Here is a 21,780-nt window from a genome sequence, read left to right on the forward strand (position 1 = left end):
TGGCTTTTAGTAAATCTTTTGTTTCATTCAACTCGTCTGACAAGGCCACTGTTTTCATATCAAGTTCTTGCTTCTCATTTTCTAGCATCTGTTGGATTTTCTTGGATTGCCCTTCATTTTCACTTATCTTCACTTCCAGCAGCTGAATATTCTTACGCAGTTCCAGAATCTCTTTTTCACGTTCGACTATCAAATTTTCTTTTTCACTCAACTCAGTTGCTCGAGTCATAGATTCTTGCGATAGTTCTTGATTTTTGTTAAGGAACTTCTCTTCCAGTTCTCTGAAGTTCTCTGCTTTTTTATTCATTTCTTGTTGCATTGTGGACACTTCGAGACATTTGGCATCATAATTTGAATTCATAGTTGCAAGCTCCAGCTTCACATCCAACATATCTTGTTCATACTGATGAATTGTACCTTCCAATTTCTCTTTAAGGTTATGAAGATCATCGTACTTCTGATTGAGTTTCGTACTTTCATCTGCCCATCGCAATTCACATTCTTCAATTTCCATCCTCAGATCACTCACGACACTATCTTTCTTCTCTAATTCAATATTCAATTTTTCAATTTCACAATTGATATCACGTAGTTGAGCTTCTTTTTCTTGGACTAATTTGGATTTAGAAGTCTGGCTAGTTGAAATCAATTCTTCTGTCTTGGCTACTTCATCAACCAATTCCTCGATTCGTTTCTCCTTATCCACAATAACCTGTTCATAAGTGGCTACCGTATTATCTCTCATCAATAAGCGTTCTTCAATTGCTTCACATTTAGCTCCAGCAACCGCTAGATCACTGCGGAGTTCATCGCATTCAACGAGTAAATTTGATTTGGTATTTTCAAGCTCCCTGACATTAGCCTCGGCACTTTTTAACATCTCAGATAGTTGAGTTTGTTGAGTTTCGGCGCTATCATTTAGTGTCGTTAGTTTTTCGGTCAAATTTTCATTGCTGCTCTTCAATTGAGTACATTCTCGTTCCAATTCTTGATTTTGCAACGTTATCTCCTGAATTTCTTCGTCGACAGTCTTTTGTACTTTCATCATCTCTCGCATTTCTGATTCGGCTGCATCAACTCGTTCTTTCAATAAATCTGCTTCCCTGCAGATATTATCCCTGGATAATTGTAACTCCGTTATTTGTTCAGTCAAGTCAATCTTAGCCCGTGCAAGGTCATCCATTGCTTTCAATGATTTTTCCAAGTCACTCTTACATTCTTCTAGTTCGATGCTTTTCTCTTCTTTATTACACTTAAGTTCTTCGATATTTTGTTCGAGTGCATCACATTTTTTCTCCAAATTCACTCTGATGCCAGCTATTTTTTCGCATTCGTGAACTTTTTCCTCCAAAGAGCTGACAACTTCATTCATCTCCGATTTCTTTTCTTCCATCTCGGCTAAATGACGGTTAACTAAGTTCTTCATTTCACTGTCAAGATATTCAGTTCTTTTTAACAAGTGCTGTTTATCTTGTTGCTCCTGTTGTGACTCGTCTTTGAGCCAGTTATTTTCCGTCGTAAGTTTTGCCACCTCTGCATGCGCATGCGTCAAATCATGTTCAAATTCACATAGACGTTTCTTTTCATTTTCGTACAATTCCTCTAGATTTGTTTGCTGGAGTTTCAGGCTTTCGATAATCGAGTCTTTATCTTCGATGTCCATCTGCAGGAGTTCATTTCGAGCTTCAATCGCAGCCTTTTCTTGATCGAGTTGATCTTTATGAACCTTTATGTCAGAAGAAACATTGCACATTCGATCTTCCAAATCTTTCAATTGAGTACAAACATCTCTATACGCAACATCTTTCTTTTCTAAGTCAGCTTTAACGTCTGATAGTTGCTGTTGTAACGCATCCATCGTCTGAGTTGTTTCATTAAGATCCTCACGAAGTTTAGACTCTGTCTCTTTATGTAAACTAATGGCATTGCGAAGCTCACCAACAGTCATTATATGATTGCTGAGTTCTGTCTTTTTATTACCAAGAACCTCTTCCTGGTAAGAAAGTCTCGTCTGTAAATTATCAATCAAGTTTTGCATTTCTACTGACAAATCAGACTTCGCTTTTTCTTTAGCAGCTAATGAAGTTTGAAGTGCATGGATTTGTTGCTGCATGTCATTAACAGTATCATTGTGGTCGGATGCAGCTTTTTTGAGATCATCAATAGTTCCGACCATTTCGGCACAATGACTTTCAAGTTGATTCTTTTCTTGCTTAAGCTGTTCAACATCGTGTTTATGAGATTCAACTTCCAATCTCAGAGTTTCATTAAGATTTTTTGTATCTTCTAAGTGAATGGATATAAGCTTGTCTTGTTCTGTCAACTCGGTATATTTGCTTTGTAGAGATTCAAGTGCACTTTCATATTCTGTAACTTTTTCTTGTAATTCAGCGATTTTTCCACTGCTCTCAAGGCAGGCATTCTTAGACTGTTCATTGAGTATCTGTGTCTGATTAGTCAATTTTTCGACAATTTGTGCATTGAGGGATGCTTCCTCTGATAGAGTCGCACACTTCTCATTCAAAATTTGAATCTCATCCACCTTTTCTTGCACTTGACAAAGCAATGCAATCTTTTCTTCTGCTAATGCTTGTCGAAGGTTTTCTTCTCGTTGTAAATCCATTGTTATCTTTTCTAGCTTATCATTTGCAATTACCAAATTTTCAGATAAGTCTTTTAAAGTTTCATCTTTTTCACTGATGACCGATTGCAGCTTGCCATACTCAGTTTCCTTTGAACTACACACAGTTTGAAACTGGCTGCGAATTGTTTCTATCTCAGCAGACGACTGTTCAATATGTTGCTTCAAGTCATTATTTTCCTTCGTGACTGATTCACACTTGGTCTCTAAGTTGCAAATTATTTGCGACTTCTCCCCCATTTGAGTAGCAAGAATTTCTTTTTCTTGTCGCAAGCTTTCTTTCAGAGCCAAAGTTTCTGCATTTCTTGATGTCATCTCATCAAGCAGACGTTTCGCTTCGACTATATTGATTTCTTTTTCCTGTAATTGTTCCTGTAACTTGCTTAATTCGCTACAAACATTTTTCAGCTGTTCATCTTTTTCCTGCAAGATTTTCTCTCCTTCCTCTTTAGTCTCATTTTGCGATCTGCCTAATGCAACCAACTGATCATTCGCCGTATCTAAGTCATCTTTTAATGCTTTGATTTCATTTTCATAAGTTTCCGACTTTTCAAGAAGGCATGTATATTTTTCATTCAACTCGAGCTTAGTCGATACCAACTCATTATTCATTGACTTAACATCATTTGTCTCTGAAATTACTTTATCCATAGATTCTGCTTTCTCAGTCAGTTCATCGCATAAATGCTCGTACTTTTTCTCCAAAACACTGATTTCATTTTTCAAAGACTCGAGCTGTGATACCAGCAACCCCTTTTCTGATTTTAGGCTCTCCTGCAAACCCATAGTTTCCTGATAATTCTGTTCTGCAGATTTAAGTTTTTTAAGCGTTTCATTGTTTGTGTCTTGAACTAATTTCAATTGGTTGTCAGACTCTGATAACTTTTCTTGAAGGTTTTTCACGTCATTTTCTTTAGTCAACAATGCTTCAGAAGTTTGTTCCTGCGTACATCGAAGTGTTTTCTTTAATTGTTCCAGTTCACTTTCCAAATCTTTCACATGTGAATCAAAACCCTCTACTTTTTCTTCCAGTAGCTGTTTATATTGATGCTGCATTTCTAAATCCTGATCAACCTTTGCTTTTTCTGCTATAAGCGATTCCTCCAACTCCGATAATCTCGCAAATTCTGCTTTTGCAGTCTTAAGTTCTGCTCTTGTGGCGGCAAATTCCATTTCTTGTTCACACAATGAATCTTCTACATTATCGAGAGATTCTTGTAATCTTGAAATTTCGGTATCCTTTAAACGAAGAGCTTCATCTTTCTGCTGTTTCCTTGTTTCCGATTCAGCCTGAAGATCAGATAAACTTTTTCTTGACTCAATCAACTGTTCATTCAGTTCGTCACAATTTTTCTGCTGTTGATGAAGTTCTGAATTGATATCGTCAATTTTCTCGTGCAACGATACATTTTCACTGCGTATTCCATCATTCAATTCAGATAGTTCAATAAATTTACATCTGGTGTCTGACAATTCCTTTTCATTTGCTTCAAACATTTGTTGTATTTTGTTTAGTTCATTTTTCAATTCCTTGTTTCCAGATTCCAATTCTTGCATCTGCATTTCCCGAGTCTCGTTAACAGTCTTTTGATTTTGCATCAACTGATTTATCTTCTCCTCTAAAAGTTGGTTATGCTGCTCAGATTCTAAACTCTTCTCAGAAATTTCATTATATTTCTCAGACAAATCATTTCTCTCGACAATGATTGCTTCGTAGTCTGCTTGAAGAGAAAATTTCTGCTGAACCAGAGTTTCGTGCTGGTCCATCTGATTTTTCAATTTTTCTGTCTTCTCAGTGATTTGCTGAGCTAAATCCTCGAGTTTCGTTTGCATTTTGACCAAGTTTTCTGATTGCTGACCAATTTCTGATTGTTGCGACTGGATTCGAGCTTCCTTGCTGGCAATAACTTCGTCTCTCTGCCCAATGATTTCTTCCAGCGAAGTAGTTTTACTAGAAAATTGGTCAACCTGATAAGAAGAAACAGTATCAATCTGCTATTCAGCCTTATATTTTCATAAACCAAGATGACTACCAGTCAACCACCTTGAATGACATTATAACCTTAATTCAAATACAGATCCTAAATGTCATTTAACATTTTCATGAGAAAGTTCAATGCTCAACATCAAATACAGTTATAGGCCAAAAACTAAACATTAGGAATCAAAGACCACAGGTCAGCCATCTTGAATGCAATTACTTTCAAATTAACTAGGGTTTATTGTATGCCACCACATCCATCTAACTAACATGAAAATCTTAAGGATTGTATCTCAACTGGTTTTAAGTGATTGTGGTAACACAAACTTCATGCGGACACAGTACAGTGAGGTCATAATTGACAAGCTGCCATTGACAACAATAGATAATATTCACCTGATCAGATAGACCTGCTAGTTTTCCAGAAAGTTCCACAGTTTGTTCCAGTAAATCTGAACTCTTTTGTTGCAATGAATTGCGCTCTCTTTCCACCTCAGTTAAAGATCCTGAAAAATAAATGTCATTGTTGAAAGAAACAGATCAATCCAGCAGTTCAATGAGTCTTTACACTTTTTCTCGTAGATGAAGGGCTTCTAGTGATTTTCATTGTCAGTCAGAAACTCACCTCGTAAATTAGCTTCAATCTGTTCATGTTGAGATTTTGTTGTTTTCAATTCTTCCTCAAACTGCATCAACTTGGCAGATTTTTCTTCTAATTCAGATTCATATTGAACCTTACCGTTTACGAGTTCCCTACAATCAATAGAATATTGAATGAATGAAAGAATTTACAATTCAGATTCAGTTGTCGTAATTGTTCATTAAACATAACTCTTTATTTTCCAAAAAGGAGAAGTTTTACTGAAAAACTTACTGATGAACTGCTTGAAGTGTCGTATGAGTTTCTTGCAAATGCTGCAATTCCGAAGCATTGCGAGTAGATTTTTCCACTTCAGCTTCCACCTGAGCTGTCAAAGTTTGAATTTCTTGTTCACTCTTTTCCATCGATTCTTTCAATTCAGTGACTTCTTGCTGCAGTTTCATCAACTCGATGTTTTTATTTTGAACTGTCTGCTCAGAGTTTCCGAGCTGCACATCTAATTCATTCTTCAACTTCTCCATTTTACCGAGTTTTGTGTCGGCGTCTTCGAGTTTCTCTTGAAGATTGAGAATTTCGTTATTCTTTTCGTTGACCATACGATCGTAATTTTCTGTTTTGCCTTTCATCTGATCGACCGTAACCTGTAAATCTTCTGAACGTTTACTCAAAGTGAAATTATCGTCCATCAATCCGGAACTTTCGATTTCTTTCATTTGCAGCTCGTTTCTAACGGCGATAACGTTTCGTTCACTCTCCTCGTATTTCAACTGTAATTCGTCGAAATCTTTTTGCATTTTTGCGATCTTCGAATCGACGTTCGTCTTTTCCGTTTGTATTTCGGCGACTTCTTTTTTCAGTTTATCAACATTCGCGTTCAAATCTTTCGATTGTTTTTCGAACGTTTTGCGCAAGGTATCGATTTCTTGTTCCATTTGTTGTTTCTTTGCTTTGAGTTCTTCGTTGTACTGAGTCATTTTATCGATACGTGATTTTGTGTCACCGAGTTCTTTTTCCATACGAGTACAATCTCGCTGTCGTTCACAAAGATCTTTCGCCACAGTATCCTATAAGAGATAATATATCGTAGTGTAAATGTTAGTATATCAATAAGTCATTATCCAGTTTGAATTCAAACACATGGTGATAACAACTTTACCTTAGATTTTTTCAGCTCATCCGAGTTTCTTTGCATTTCTTGTTGCTGGCTCTGCATCTGTAAGATGAGAAATTCAAAACGTTGACAGTCAAAGTCTGTGAATTCCTCAGTTCTTCATTCATTTTATCAACAAGAAACATCCGAAATAATGACTGGGACAAAATATTTACCTTGTAGTTTGCCTGCTCAAGTTGCGCTTTGAGCTTAGTTATTTCTTCTGAGTGTTTGGTGATAGACTGATCTTTAGTGACGAGCATTTTCTCAGTGCGATCAAAATCCAGTTGCACTTCTTTCACACGGTCGTTCAGTTTTTGTATATCTTTATCGCGTGCTTGGATTCGCAATTCCAAATTAGCGTTACCCGTTTTCAGATCTACGATGAATAAACAGTTATCGTGGGTTAAACTTAATGTAAAAGATTCAGACTATCTTGGTATTTCCAATGGTAAAAATACACAAACTACCGACATTTATTTTATTAAAATTGAAAGTATATCTTGAGCATGTTTTTTATGTTGTCATTCTTAAAAGAAAACAGAACAAATTGTATTAAAAGTCAAGGAATTTAAGTAGTGCGAATGGTCATCAATCTAATTCATTGAACTAGAAATTTGATTTTGAGCATTCTTCTCGATTTTAAAAGAGCTACTCCTCTATAATTATAGCATGAACAGTTAGAGTTTGATTGATACCAAATTTTCTTACGTTCAACTTCTTTCTTGAGCTGGTTGACAATTTTGTTATCATCTGCGCTAGGTTGAGGTAGCGCTGAAGCTACTGGTGTCGAGTTTGTCGTCACATTGTTGTAACCGCTGAATACATTCGCTTGTTGTTCTTGAGTTGTCGGTGGCGGCGGTTGTTTCATGTGTCTCGACGTCATTAACGATTGATCGTTATTCATACACGGTGGCGGCTCCGGTGAATCACGCGCAAATGGGCAACTGCTACGACTATTACTCTATAAATAAATACTTGATTCTAGAACATTGATTGGGTAGGGTAGAATTTTGACTCAAATTCCAACATGAAATGAGTAGACATTCAAGTCTCTCCTACATTCTTCTAATCGTTGATTGCCCGGGAACCTAAATCACGGGACATGTTTCATTGAATACAAACTAAGAAACTTCCTTTACTAAACATAGCCTAAATTATTAAAGGAGGTAACTAAGAAATTCTATATAAGCGCATTAGGGATTCAAAAGTAGGATATATCTAATCTTGCTACTTACATTTTTACGATAATTGTTATAATTGGTCGGTGGTGCTGGAACACCGAGTCCGAATGGGTCATGTTGTCTGGTAACTGGGGCAGCTGATTCAAAAGACACTAGAGGACCTTCAATGGCTGTCGGTCCATTTTGATACTTATTTGAGTCGGTCGTAAATTCAGCAAGCTTAAGAAAAATTATATCAAGTTACGTAAAACCAGTGTTAGATCGAAGCCACAATTATGATTTATTCACAACAAAATGAACCACACTATACGCGATCTGATTGACTCATTTTGGACAAAAACATCAAGAAATATTACCTTTAACTGTAGATTGTGAAGATTCTGTTGAAGCTTTTGTTGTTCCATCATCGCTTCGTCTCTGGATGTTTCAGCAGATGACAACTTTGACTTCAAATCGGCTATCAGTTGATTGTTCGTTTCCTTCAAATTGTAAATCAAGACATTAGCAATTTATGTATAGTAGTTAAACACATGGACATTCTTATGCCATACCCAGCAAGGCGCAATGTTTTGAAATGATATCATCAAATGCCATGAATCTTATATCCCCAGAGCCGGCCCATTTGATACACAACAAGTCATGACCTTCACATAGTTTGACTTGAGATGTGGCTGAATGACTTTTGTCTACCAATGCCACAAAACGATTAAGCTTGAAATCTTTTGAAACAATATAATCAAAACAACATACAAAATCACTGTCCGAAGAGCTTCCATGCCCGCTGCGTGATCGTGATCGCTGAACGTTGTTTCCCATACGTCGTAAGTGATCATTTTCACTGTTCAGTTTCTCATAGCGACGATCTAAATCATGTACTTCTTGTTGCAGACGATCGAGTTCCGTTTGAAGTTTTCCGGTCTGAAATAACAACAATAGCAATAGAAAACATGTACATGACTATAAAATTGAACAAGAGTTTTTACTAATTTGCCGTGTCTATATTCCTGTGCACATGATGTAGACATTTACAGAAGATTTACCAGTCAATCTGAATTTGTATTTTTTTTTATAAACTACCCCTTATTCGCTAGAAGACCCCACAGTTTGTGATGCTCTGGTTCTCTACTCATTATCTAAATATATCTACTAAAATCATTTATGAAAACTTGACTCATACGAAACTGCTTATGATTCATCGATATTTTTTTTTGCTTAACCCAACCTTGGATTGAAAATAAATTCATGCGCTCTGGAGATACAAGGCCTAGGTAACAGTGTCTCGCAGAAATAAAATAAACTGTAGCTATAAGTTATTTAAATCTTTAGGCTGTAGCCATATAACTGAACTTGGATTGGAGATTATTCTCATAGTGCATACTTTATTTGTTTCGTGATCTAATTGAGTTTTCGCTTGGTTCAGTTGACCGAGAATGCTTGTTATATACGTTTCCTTGTTGCTTAATTCATGTTGGAATTTCTGAGATTTCTTATTCAACTCTTCGCACTGATCCATTAGCGACTGATTCTCACGTTGTATGATTCCTTTCTGCGATCGTTCTTCTTCTATTTTCCTTTTTTGATTCTCCATCGCCTAAACGAAAGACATTTTATTTCACTTAAATACAAGTAGATTGATACTAATTTTAGTCCTCCTTTATCTATAGGCTACTGTTAGATGTAATTGGATTGTAACATCAATCTCAACTGACCTGCTCCAGAGTATCCAAGCGACATTGTTTCATTTGACATTCTTTCTTGAACCTTTCCACTTGTCCCTCGATTTTTTCCACCTCTTGCAACGCTCTGTACGGCAAGCCATCTTTCCATTCGTTACGAGCCCAACTCATGGTTGCTCGACGAGATTATCCTACATAATAACAATGAATGAAAATTTTTAGGGATGTTAATTTAGAATTCCATAGTCCAGCCTTTTTTGCTTATAAGCCTAGTCCAAATATTAAAAAATTGAACTTGAAAAGATTAATAATGGAAAATTAGTTTTGTTACATCGTAAAGTGGAGCTGCTTACAGCCCCCTCTCTCTCAGTCTCTGATGGACTAATGTCTATTTATTAATTGATGAGACCTGTTTTTCTGGGATATTTTGCTTACTTTTTGGGGTACATACCTCATTTATGTCTTAACAGAATGCCAAAAATCGCGGACAACAACTGAATATCCGATATATTTCCAGTTCTGTACCAATTAGATGGATTGGCAAAAAGACTCCTTAAGTCTAGTTGAATGAGAGAAAATCTTCCATTTTGTCAAATTTCTTGGATTTGAACATTGTTACCATGCCTACGCCACCCTGATTTAGTTGTTGAGACCCCACAAGAAAAATAACTTCATTTTGTAGGCATGGTGACAATGTAAAAATTCAAGAAATTTGACAAAATGGAGGATTTTCTCTCTCATTCAACTGGACTTAAGGAGTCTTTTTGGCAATCCATCTTATTGGTACAGAACTGGAAATATATCGGATATTAAGTTGTTGTCCGCGATTTTTGGCATTCTGTTTAGACATAAATGAGGTATGTACCCCAAAAAGTAAGCAAAATATCGCAGAAAAACAGGTCTCATCCATTAATAAATAGACATTAGAAAAAGCATATCGTGTGGAGGATTGGAATCATTCATTCTCACTCACAGTCCATCAAGTTTCACTCAGTTTACCACAAACAAACACAAGATGAGGACGAGGATCATTTTTGTATCAATAAAGTCCAACAAAACAGTGACGTGTACGTACAACAGACAGCTAACTGTTACCGTTCACTTTACGACACTTTCTGAAGGAACTGATTCCATCCGATGAACTTTCCAATGAACTTTCTTTTCATTTTTCAGCAAGGCTTAAAGGCCTGGCTCGGAATAAATTATATATTGATTAACCAACGATCCCTTACCTTTTAACAACGATAAACCGAAGGGTTAACACACAAAAGCACTAAAAGTGCCGAATTTCCCTGAAAAAAACGACTAAAAACACAACAGCTGAGTTTCAGTTTCCGCTTTGAATTTGGCGTACAGTCGTTTAGCGCATGCGCAAACCCGATTCGAATGAAAAGCTAATTCAATTTAGACTTTATTTATCGAACTTTTTTCTCGTTTTAGGTCCTCGTCTCGTTTTTCCTACCCAGTCTTGTATTGGTAAAATAGACGGTAGTCGGTCTCCGGTTTCAAAAATTCAGCTTGATTATTGGGTTTTGTTCATCTACGCACGTTTGTGACGACCTAAAAGACTGGTTGCCTGTGCCATAAGGAAGATAGAGACCGGTAACCAGTCTAGGTGTATATTTACAACCGCCCCCAAGGTCGTTGAACGTTGCTACGCTATGCCAAAACAAAAATGTTCATTGTTGTCAGCACTGCTCGATACCAGTTTTTTATTTGCGCTAATTAACTACACTATTCATCGATATGTCACATACCAATAGTTAAAGAAGACAAAGAGAAGTTGTTCCCTAAACTAAATAAGAAAGAATTAAAGAAAAAACCTTCCAACTGATGGATTTGACTGAATAATAGCGTGGGGTTCGAACCTAGATGACGTTTTTTCACGCACTCTACCGACGATTCAACTTGCATCAATTTCGGTTTATACGCCTCTGCAGTAAGAGATGCGCCAATCGAAGTAGAATCGCTAGGAAAAATAAACACGGCATCGTTATGGCTGATATTATGATTGACAAGAATCTGATCCACGGGATTACATGTTCCAAGTAAGATTGTGAAATCAATCACTGAAAGTGATGTCGGTCATCCCGAGCAAAGCCAAACAAAATCATGACGACATCGCTACAGCTGCAGTCGTCATCACATCAACTCAGTGGGGGTCCAAACTCATAACTCAATCGATCATGGCACAGTATGCTACTAGCAAACAAAAACAGATGAAAAATTTTAGGCCTAACAGTATTGTAGTATCATTGTAAGTATTGTATGCTTTGGGGGGATACCCTCACACTGACTGTGGAACTGGACTGTTGGGGACGGATACTTATTGGAGGGCCAGGCATACATAGGCCTGTGGTGAACCCACCTGACTCAGGACCACAAGCATATAAACTGATCTTGCCCATATGGTAAAAACACCCAACATGTTTACACTGTTTGAGGCCTAGTTATTAGTTCTACCCTTGCTCATATTAACCCTCCATGTATCTTGTCACTGCTGTTATTTCGATGATATCTATAAGTACAGTAAGAACAGTCTTGGGCTTTGCTGCAGAAATATCTTTAAAACCAGATATTGATAATATTTAATTTCTGGTAATTTCAGGCGGATGCTTCCGGACGACGCGAATCCTGCCGGGAATGTTCATGGCGGGAACATCCTGAAAATGATTGAAGAAGCCGGTTACATAATCACCACGCGATATTGTAATAAAATGATGGCGAAAGATGCGACAGCGGATGATATATCGCAACTAGTTCCCGTACAAACGGCTCTGGTGCGAGTCGAGAGGATGGATTTTCTCGAGCCGATGTATATAGGAGAAGTTGCTGAGGCTTCAGCTGAAATAACCTACACAGCCGCTCATTCGCTGGAAGTGATGGTCAAAGTCTGGGCTGAAAATATCGAAAAAGGTTTTTGTCGGATTTTATGAATCTTTGTGCAAGTTTTCATGGATATTTGATCAATCAGCTTGTAAATGGCCAGATTAGATTATCACAATGGGATACTAGTACTCACCAGATGGTGCAACGAAACACTGGGTCATTTGTAGTGAAAATCAGTTCATTTTCAATGAAATTTAAACTTGAATTTTAGGCTTCCAAATCTGAATATTAGCATTGCCGGTATCCCATTGTGGAGTTGTAGCCCATAATATCGTGATCTAATTTTCATCAGGTACAAAGCGTTTGACAAATGAGGCCCACCTGTGGTACGTTCCGTGCGATACAGAATGCGGTAAGGTTGCTACGGTACCGAGAATGTCCTACGATACTCCGAATGCTGAAGCCGAAGGTAGAAAACGTTATCTACAACAGAAAGAAGAGCGGGTTCTCGCTCCAGAGAGTTTACTTTCTCCATCTCCACCTCATTCAGGAGATATTTCTAACAATAGTCCTTGTAAGTAGGCCATGACCTAATAGCATTGATAACATTTGGATTGATCAGTATCCGCCATCAGTATCGGTATTGTTTCCAAACATTTCATAAAATTCTTTTCCGTCATTTCTTTTTTAGTTACATTTCCTGAACGTTACACAGTACGTTATTCGCAGACGACGTTGTCACACCTAGTAACGCCCTCTGACTGTACGATGTATGGTAATGTAGCAGGCGGTGTACTGATGAAACTGATGGATAACTGCGCAGGCGTCGTCGCCGCAAAACATTGTCATAGTAACGTAGTGACAGCTTGCGTCGATACAATCGATTTTAAAAAAAGTGCTCGCCTTTGTAAGTTTTATTTTTTCATCCATCTCTTCAATGTTTTTTTAGACCGAACAGAATTCTACGGTCGGTCCCATTTTATCTCATCCTCCCTCGGCAGGGACCTGATGATTGGTACCACAGTGTTTGGTTCCTGGTCTCATGAATTGAGAAATATCAGAATTGAAAATGATCAGGAAACCAAAGAGTTTTTTAAGCCAATACTTTCAAATTTGGGATAAGAAAGTTTATCTTTAATTACAATGATTTTCGAAAGTGCTAACCGATTTAGACAACCGATTATTTAACCTTGTCCATTATACTTAACACTGATTTTTTTCTAAATTCACATTTTTCAGCAAGTTTGCTCACAATTCAGGGCAGGGCAGTATTCACGAGTTCTCGAACTATAGAAGTTGAATTAATCGTCGACGCGGAAACAATGGAAAGTTTCATGACCCAAAGTAAAATCCGTGCCGTTCAGGCTTATTATACGTTTGTCTCGTTAGATAAAACTCGAAAAACGCTTCCGATTGAACCTTTAAATGTGAGTGGTTCTTACATTGTCAAGTATTCAACCAGTTCCACAGTTGTGAGTTAAGATTTGACTCCGAGTTAAAACATCGAAAATGAACTAACTTTAACTGATTCGGAGTTAACTCTAACTCACAACTGTGGAACTGGGTCCTAAACTGTTCATATTGACGTAAGATGAACCTCAAAAATTCCATATTGAAGAGTTTTGTTTAACAGCTCGTTTACCAACTGACTGCAATGAGTTCATAGTCAATGATGAATGACAGTAGTAATTATTCATTGAAGTACTTTCCTTAGGGATGACTGCCGAATTCCCCCAATAAAATTATGTTGGAAATATCGTGCTGCTTTATTAGGGAATCCAATATACTTCCTGATCCATTTCAAAGGGCCCTAGAAATTGTAGACCATTGATAATAATACGGACCATTCCTTCAGCGATATTCGATGATCTGTTAATCTTTTCATTTTCTCTTTATTTAGTTAATTTCTGATGGTGAGAAAAAACGGTTTGAGGAACGTCGTCTACGATATGAAAATAGAAAAGCTAATCGCGCAAAACGTAAACAGTTAGCAGAGCAAAGTCAATTATAAAACATTCCGTAGCTAATTTTGATTACCGGTACTTAGGTAAAGTTCTCTGAAATGATGTGCAATAAATAATTAGTGAAAAATCAATATCCCAGTAAAATCGTTAACCAGTATTTCAACTAGAGCAGACAACACAGCTAGGCGCTGCAGGTATCAATCAACACATTCTATACTTTCTGAGGCTCCACCTGTGCTCAGGACATCACTAGTACTAATCGATGGTTTACAAATGCCGGACATTTCATCGTAACACTTTTCAAAAGGTGATTATAACGAATGGTGAATATCTGAAAGGGTTGGTACACACTGCAGATTCATAGCTGCATTAGTTCAGATATTTGTTGTAAACTCCGTCGGAAAAAAATGTCTGCAAAATGTCGAACTGATTACTAACTACTCGTCATAATTCGATATAACTGTATTATTATTGTGTCAGTAGATATAATTACATCGTAGTCTGGCAGTTTGCAACTGTATTAAAGACATGTGATGTGGTGAGATGGAAATGATTTTTCATCCAAAAAAGATTCCACTCAGAATTTACTTCACAGTGAATAATAATTATAGGGGTCAGTGACTATCTGTGGGTAGGAAAGTCTCAGTTGTAAATTGTTGAATGTTGGTGATACATACAATTTATCAATGGCAACTGATTTATTTTTCGATTTAGATCTCTGTATTTAGATATGATGTATATACTTTATATGTACTTCTTAGAATCATAACGAAAATAAACATCGATCTATGAAAAAGAAAGTCTTTTATTTCGGACGCCTGCATCGGATGAGTATGATTAGCGTTGAACTCCTGTGGACTGGATTCTTAGCTGAGCATGGATGGTATTTTTACAATGAATCATCAAATATTCTGTCCACAGAAAACATTGAAGAATCTGTTTCACGGACTCGGAGAAAATGACTCGAAGTGACCCGCGCCAGGTCGGCGTGAATGATCTTGTAGGGTTGTTGTAGGGTCATGATAATATTCGATAAATGAAGATCGTCCAGTACGTAGTTACATAGACTTTGTCTTTAAACCCGCCGATTAGGAGTATAAACTGTGGTGGTGTACGCGGTTTACAGGAGGTAGTCACCGTCACGCCAGTCGAGACTCGAGCCGATTAGGAGTATAAACTGTGGTGGTGTACGCGGTTTACAGGAGGTAGTCACCGTCACGCCAGTCGAGACTCGAGCCGATTAGGAGTATAAACTGTGGTGGTGTACGCGGTTTACAGGAGGTAGTCACCGTCACGCCAGTCGAGACTCGAGCCGATTAGGAGTATAAACTGTGGTGGTGTACGCGGTTTACAGGAGGTAGTCACCGTCACGCCAGTCGAGACTCGAGCCGATTAGGAGTATAAACTGTGGTGGTGTACGCGGTTTACAGGAGGTAGTCACCGTCACGCCAGTCGAGACTCGACTTGAACGAGTCCATTGTGTCGCACTTTACCACACGACTGAAGCCGGGAAACTGTTCCATGGTTCAATAACTCTTTGGGTAAAACTATTTTGTCTAATGGCAGTCTTGCATCTTGGCTTGTCAAGTTTAAGTGGATGTCCCCCGAGTGTAGCCGATGCGTCTACATCACCGCGAGCTCGGGGCGGTTACTGTAACAATGCGAGTTGGAGCGAGCGAAACGCAATCACAATTCACAGCGCTAGATTGCAGGCTTACGCTCGGTACATGTATACTGAGACTCGTTTACAGGATATTCTCTTTCATGTAGCCCCATATACATAAAGGGGCGGATCTAGGGTTGTATTCAGGGCCGGAGATTCCCACCCTAGAATGGGGGATATCATTACAATCAAAAGGGCACCTGAAACATGAACTCATTTTTGGAAATACAGAGAACATGATTATAATTTCAAATCCCGTGAAATTTCAGGGAAACTCGTCATTTTTGACGATTTTGTTTGATAAGAATCAGAAACCGACATAAAAAACTTACATAGATTGTATAAAATCGTTGAATATAATTTATTTCCGAGGAGACCGATAAAAATATTTACAAATCTTCACAGTTTCGCATTTTATTTACAAGCAGATTAAAACGATTCTGAAATAGTGGAATAAATGCATGATTGATATCATCCCGATATCATTTTTTCCACTGGAAAATCATTTCACTTCAGACGCAAACCTTTAATGGCATCCACAAGATTTGACGCTCATGTTGCGGTATTTTTTCAAGACGACGTTCGAATACTCGTCGAAATAAAGCACAGATATCGCTTTCAGTTTGGTTGGCGCGCAGCACGGCTTCGGTACGTTTAACGGTTTCATCGAGTGTAGAAGAGTCTGTAACAGAAGACGATACGGCAGACGATGAAATCCACAGGGAACGATGCAAAATTATGGTGGCTGAATTAGGCTTAACTGAAATATATTTTGTTTACGTAAAATCTAATTTTAGGCAATTTGCAAAAATTGTTAAGACACTACATTCAACAATTTAAAAGAAAGTATCTATTTTCTCTATAGGCCTATAATCCCTTGTAGGCCTATAATCCCTTGTTTTGTACAATCAGTCCATCTCTCACATTTGTTATTTGTGTTTTCGTAGAAAAATGAGAAAATATACAATCATCAAAATATCGTTTTTACACTTTTAATGTTATATACTTCGTTTTTGTGCGACAGCAAATGAAAGTTTGTCGAACAACGCGTCTATGGAAACGTTCTGATGGGAAACATAAATTAGTTGCCCGTTTCTCGAGTGCAAATTGAAAGTTTCGTCGAGCTTTCAGACAACACTTTCTATTATACTGGCTGGCCTGCGTACGTACCTGAATTATAGCGTGGTTAGTGGCGTTCATGTGCGAGTTCAGAGGAAATGAACATTCACCGTAACAGTAATACGCCGGATATCCTTCAGGGGCTATTATCCAATCCTACATAAATTAATTGATGCAATGAATGACGTTCACTTCATGTCGATTTCAGACTCAAGAAAAGATTTTCAAACATTACCTGCCATTTGAGATCTTTAAAACTAACGTATAAAGTTCGCTTTTGGCAAATCTGATGATTATATCGGTTGTCTACAAAACAAAAATTTCGTTTGGTAAACATGTGGCCCTGTGCAGTATTTTCTTTTTTTTTTAACGTTTATTTTCTATCTATGTCTCAGCGCGAGAAAACCAATAATTCTTTTTCCAGAAATCTAGAAAACGTGATATAATCCTTCAACAGCTTCGTTATTAGCGATGATTGTGGAAATTAAAAATAAAAAACGTTTGTGGAGAAAATGTGATTAAATGCGCGCTTACATGTCATTCGTCCCCAGTTCCAACCACCGGCGTCGTTGTACGTGACGTCAGCAGGGTTTTGTCGCCGGCGAGCGGCTCTAGTTCGACGAACGTGAAGCTCTTTAACAACTTTGAATGAACCCACCATAAAGGCTTGTCTATCTTTGTGTCCTCTCAAACCGACAATTCCAACATCGTTCAGGTCTAATTCCTCACCAGACTCGCTCAGTATTTTCATCAACAGTCCCAGATTTTCAAGAGGGTGTATCATCCAGTACAGACCTGCGCTGGTGATGTTCAAATCGAGCCAACCTTCTTCGTCTGCCCTGAATGTTTTATTTGCTTCCAGAACTAATGGTTCCGCCCTGAAATACATATACACCGGTATTTTTCAACTAAAACTAAATTCAACTGATTTTGATTCTACAATAAACCGTCGATAAATGAATTATCGATAAATTCATTACGGAAACTTTTTGGACTTCATCTTTCTCGTTATGTCACGATGATTCTCGCTCAGACAAACTAAGAGTTTATGAGATAAAAAGAATTAAAGTCTAAGAACTTTGGAGAAAGATCTTGGAATCACGGTGAAAACTGAACCACAAATATAAAATTTCGATGAGGTCCACTTCTATTGGATGTGCTTGACCACGTCTTTCAATAATGTTTATAGTTTTTGTCTTACTTCGGGTAGTGATTTTCATTTTGAAGCCGGTAAATCTGTATCGTAAAATTGCTTCCGATATATCGATGATGGCGCCGTTTGAAAAGTCGTAATTCCGCATCGGTTAAAGTTTCGTCCATTGGCACGTCCGCGAAATCGAAGTAGAACGAATTGTCTCTCCTGTGTCGAAGATGTTCCTGTTTTTTCGCTGGAAATTGCAAGGCAGTGGCATAGGTTTAGACATGGTATAGGTTTAGAAAGATAAGTCACAATATAAGATATAAAAAAGAAACATTTTTTGGGTACGTTATATAAACAGTAGTGAGAATGAAACAATGATGATATCGTGATTTATTTATCTGTGGATTTTTCTATGACAGAAGACTTTGTAAGACAGCGATCTTAGTCCTTATCGAGCTGCCGCGATACAATAGTAACAATCATATTGAAAGGTAAAACTTTAATTCAGAATTCGTTTTAAATTGAATAGAAACCACATTGTGTAATGGGCCTTGTGTTGAATTATGGTGGCATAAGGAGAATTCACCTCGATTGATTTATCTCTATGTTAGTGGTGGGATGATTGGAGTTGAATTATAGACGTTTTCTATATAGATCTTATCTGAAGACGGAATGGCGTCTTGTTAGTGTTCCGAATACAATAAGCCAGTGATATACGGGTGGTCTTATGTACGCTCAAAACGCTATTTCTTTCTGCGAGGAATATGGTTCAAATGCATAAATTCCCAAAGTATAGCGAGGCGCTTTAGTACCATTCGATATTGTTAATAGTTGTAATAAGAACCAAAATATTGCAAGGCCAAACCGAATCTAGGTTTTTTAATACAGTTTTACTTTTTTTTTATTTTTGAAAAAACTTTGTGTTTTGTTTAAAAGACTAAGAATATATATATATATTAAAAGCATAAAACCTAGTTTATCTTCTATACCTTTATTAATGAAACTCATGACCAGATCAGCGTGGTCCAATTCCTCCATGGCCCTCGCACTGGTGTTGAACATCCTCATTAGATGAAGTTGCGAATAGTATTTTTGATCACCTTCATCGCTTTCTGTCGATTTGTACAAATCCAACATAAACTGCGGGGCGGAATAATCGCGTCTGAACCAGCCTGGTTTCGGTCGCTGTTTCAAACCGAGTAAACTCAAGATCTCGTGTTGCAGTAAACTGCGTACTTTCGTCTTCATGCGTTTAATAGCTACCGTGTGTCCTATTCCACCGGCGAGAACGTTGTCGGCAAAAATTCCGCTGAAACCATCGCAAATCGTTAGAAAACAGGCGAAAATTAGACAAATCTGCAACACGTTCGACGCCATTGTGGCTGGAAATATTGTGGTAGAATTATACACGCGCAGCCTATAGTCCAGTTCGAGCACCGAGCGTCAAATATCAATATATAATCAGTGATTCAAAGTAAATCGTTTACAGTATCTCGGTATAATACGGTATGAAAAGAGATTTCAAAACGAGTCAAAACGTTCGAATAGGCATTAGAGCCAGCAATACACTTTATATCCGAAAACGTTTGTATCAATAGTTGAACAAGTAAAAGGAATATCTCGACGCGGTCAAAACATGTGTTCGGCTGATGGAAAAAATATCATCGATCGCTGCCAATAATCTATCGAATTAACGACGAATCTTTGATCTGTTATCGCTCTATATCATCCTTGGATGAAAATTCCACGCATAGCTTTTACATTAGTTCCTGATATCTGTTGCTCCACTCCTCCTAGAAGTGAATTCAAATAACTTCAGTCGTTTGAATCTTAGTTCCGTTAATATAATACACCGTACAACTGCCTTTTTCCAGTTACTTTCTACTAATCCGCTTTTGAGAGTTTTTATCGAAGTTCTTCACCGGTTATATTCGTAAATTCGGAGCTCAATCGTTTGGCTTCACGTCTCGTACCTGTCGGCCATGTTTGTTTAGGCTGAACCAGGTAATTCGTAGTTTGTGCGCCAATAAAGCGATCCTAAAGAGAACAGTAGACAGATACACGCTGTTTGCGCGATATTATTTCCATTACTATATGTCTCTCAGCATGGTTTCGAAATCTGTATCATATTCGAAAAGATTAAAAGAATGATAAGAAAGCCTCACTTTTCCCCGTAGAAATGAAGCGATTCTACGACGCACCAAAACAATAGAAACCAATGATAAGTGACAGAGCATCATAACAAAGATGAATGATTGAAGATTAAAGTTAGCAAAATTCTTTGAAGTAGGTACGTAGGCCTAGGCATTCTCTGAATCGACGGCATTGAAATGGTTTTGGTTTGCCTCGTGAACGAATCGGTAAAAATGCCAGCCTGTTCGTGTTGATAGTGAGATAATTGACTAAAGCACTTAAGAAGCTATTATAAACGTAAACTAAACTTAAAGGCTTTGCTTTCAAGATCAAGGGAGAAAAATGGCGTAGACGATGATGATAATTGATGAGTTTCTGTTTTAGATAGAAATTATTTTCTCTAAGTCAATAAAAGACTGGCGGATTCTTCACTGCGCGGGAATAGTAATATATCTTAAACAGTTGAAAATATGATCAGATCACGAAATATCAGAAAAATAAATCAGGCTGCCCTGAGGTGGTGGGGAAACGGGTTCCTTATACAATACACCCTATAATTACCCTAGATTGGAACTCTAAATAGTCCCGCTATCGGAATATGCCACAATGAAATAATGTGTTCTCGTAAGGAGTTTCTATATACCATTCCGCAGAAAGCAATAATGAAACTAATAGCGTGAATCCTAAAGATGAATTTTTGGTGATTTTCATCGACTGTAATTTGCCTTCCATGTTTGAAATCTGCGTCTGAATTTAACAAAAGGCACCATCTTGATATATATTCTACATGTTTGGCTCGGTATATCTATATATACATATACATATACACGCTTAATGTACACCGTTTTTAGGTTATAGGAGTGTCTAGGGTTTAAAGATTGAATTCGAGTGTTCATCAGACCTGTTAGGTTTATGGGGCGGGCCTAATCTTCTAGGGGAAGGTTCAATTTTGAGAAAGTGGGACTGCCCCTGTCTGGAAACATGAACTGGGTGTGAATGACACGATCCTGGCTCTCCCCTCCGCCATTATTCAATATTTATAGAATATTCTGGGGCCCGAAATAGCGGTACTCTTTTTAAGGTGACACGTGTTCCCTAGCCACCCCATCGCTTGCCCCCTTGTCGTGTATTTCCGACGTTACGGAGTTTCTCTAAAGCTAGAATGATTTAACAGATGTTGTTCAATCTTTGAAAATGAGGAAGAGAAAACCGTGTTGAGGTTTGACTGATGAGTCAACTCGTGAGGTTTACCTCTCGGCGCTGCTGGTGCTGGTGGTTTAATCAGTTTTGACAAGTTAATGTTCGCGCTCTTTAGCTGTTTATGTATTACTTTATCTGGCAGGGGCTTTTAGAGGAGCACCTGCTCTAACGCTCACTCACTGTCAGACGTCTATTACGTGTAGGTACGTAATATTACGCGAAATGGATAATTGAATCATCACAGAATTCCCAAAACAAATACACAAAGGCGGTCAATACAAAAACATCTTCCATCAACCAGGCTGATTACTGAAGAAAACCTGGTCGGTGCGTCCGATATTTCCACTATTTTTCTCGTCTTTTGAGGAAGGATATAATCAATCTTTCTATTCGGATAGATGGATTGATCTAGGCTTATTCATAGATACATATAAACAGATATTTTGAGATATTTCTCGTCCGAGTCACGCGGACAAACCATAGATAGGATTTCCATGA

The 21,780-nt window shown here is 37.8% G+C and overlaps 2 protein-coding genes across 2 annotated transcripts; one reads left to right on the plus strand and one right to left on the minus strand.

The window, feature by feature from the left end:
- Window positions 1-11,146: 11,146 nt before the first annotated feature.
- On the plus strand, window positions 11,147-14,808 carry LOC141908336 (cytosolic acyl coenzyme A thioester hydrolase-like). Its single transcript, XM_074798344.1, has 6 exons — window positions 11,147-11,281; window positions 11,842-12,149; window positions 12,415-12,636; window positions 12,754-12,969; window positions 13,302-13,489; window positions 13,963-14,808. The coding sequence occupies exons 1-6, from the start codon at window positions 11,229-11,231 to the stop codon at window positions 14,071-14,073; spliced, it is 1,098 nt and encodes a 365-aa protein (XP_074654445.1). The 5' UTR covers window positions 11,147-11,228; the 3' UTR covers window positions 14,074-14,808.
- Window positions 14,809-16,043: 1,235 nt separating this feature from the next.
- LOC141908304 (bone morphogenetic protein 7-like) lies at window positions 16,044-19,926 on the minus strand. Its single transcript, XM_074798292.1, has 6 exons — window positions 18,939-19,926; window positions 18,010-18,196; window positions 17,343-17,686; window positions 17,044-17,114; window positions 16,860-16,964; window positions 16,044-16,371 (listed from the first exon to the last, which is right to left on the minus strand). The coding sequence occupies exons 1-6, from the start codon at window positions 19,324-19,326 to the stop codon at window positions 16,216-16,218; spliced, it is 1,251 nt and encodes a 416-aa protein (XP_074654393.1). The 5' UTR covers window positions 19,327-19,926; the 3' UTR covers window positions 16,044-16,215.
- Window positions 19,927-21,780: the final 1,854 nt, after the last annotated feature.

Source organism: Tubulanus polymorphus, chromosome 7 (assembly GCF_964204645.1).
Source record: "Tubulanus polymorphus chromosome 7, tnTubPoly1.2, whole genome shotgun sequence".
NCBI classification, from domain to species: domain Eukaryota; kingdom Metazoa; phylum Nemertea; class Palaeonemertea; order Tubulaniformes; family Tubulanidae; genus Tubulanus; species Tubulanus polymorphus.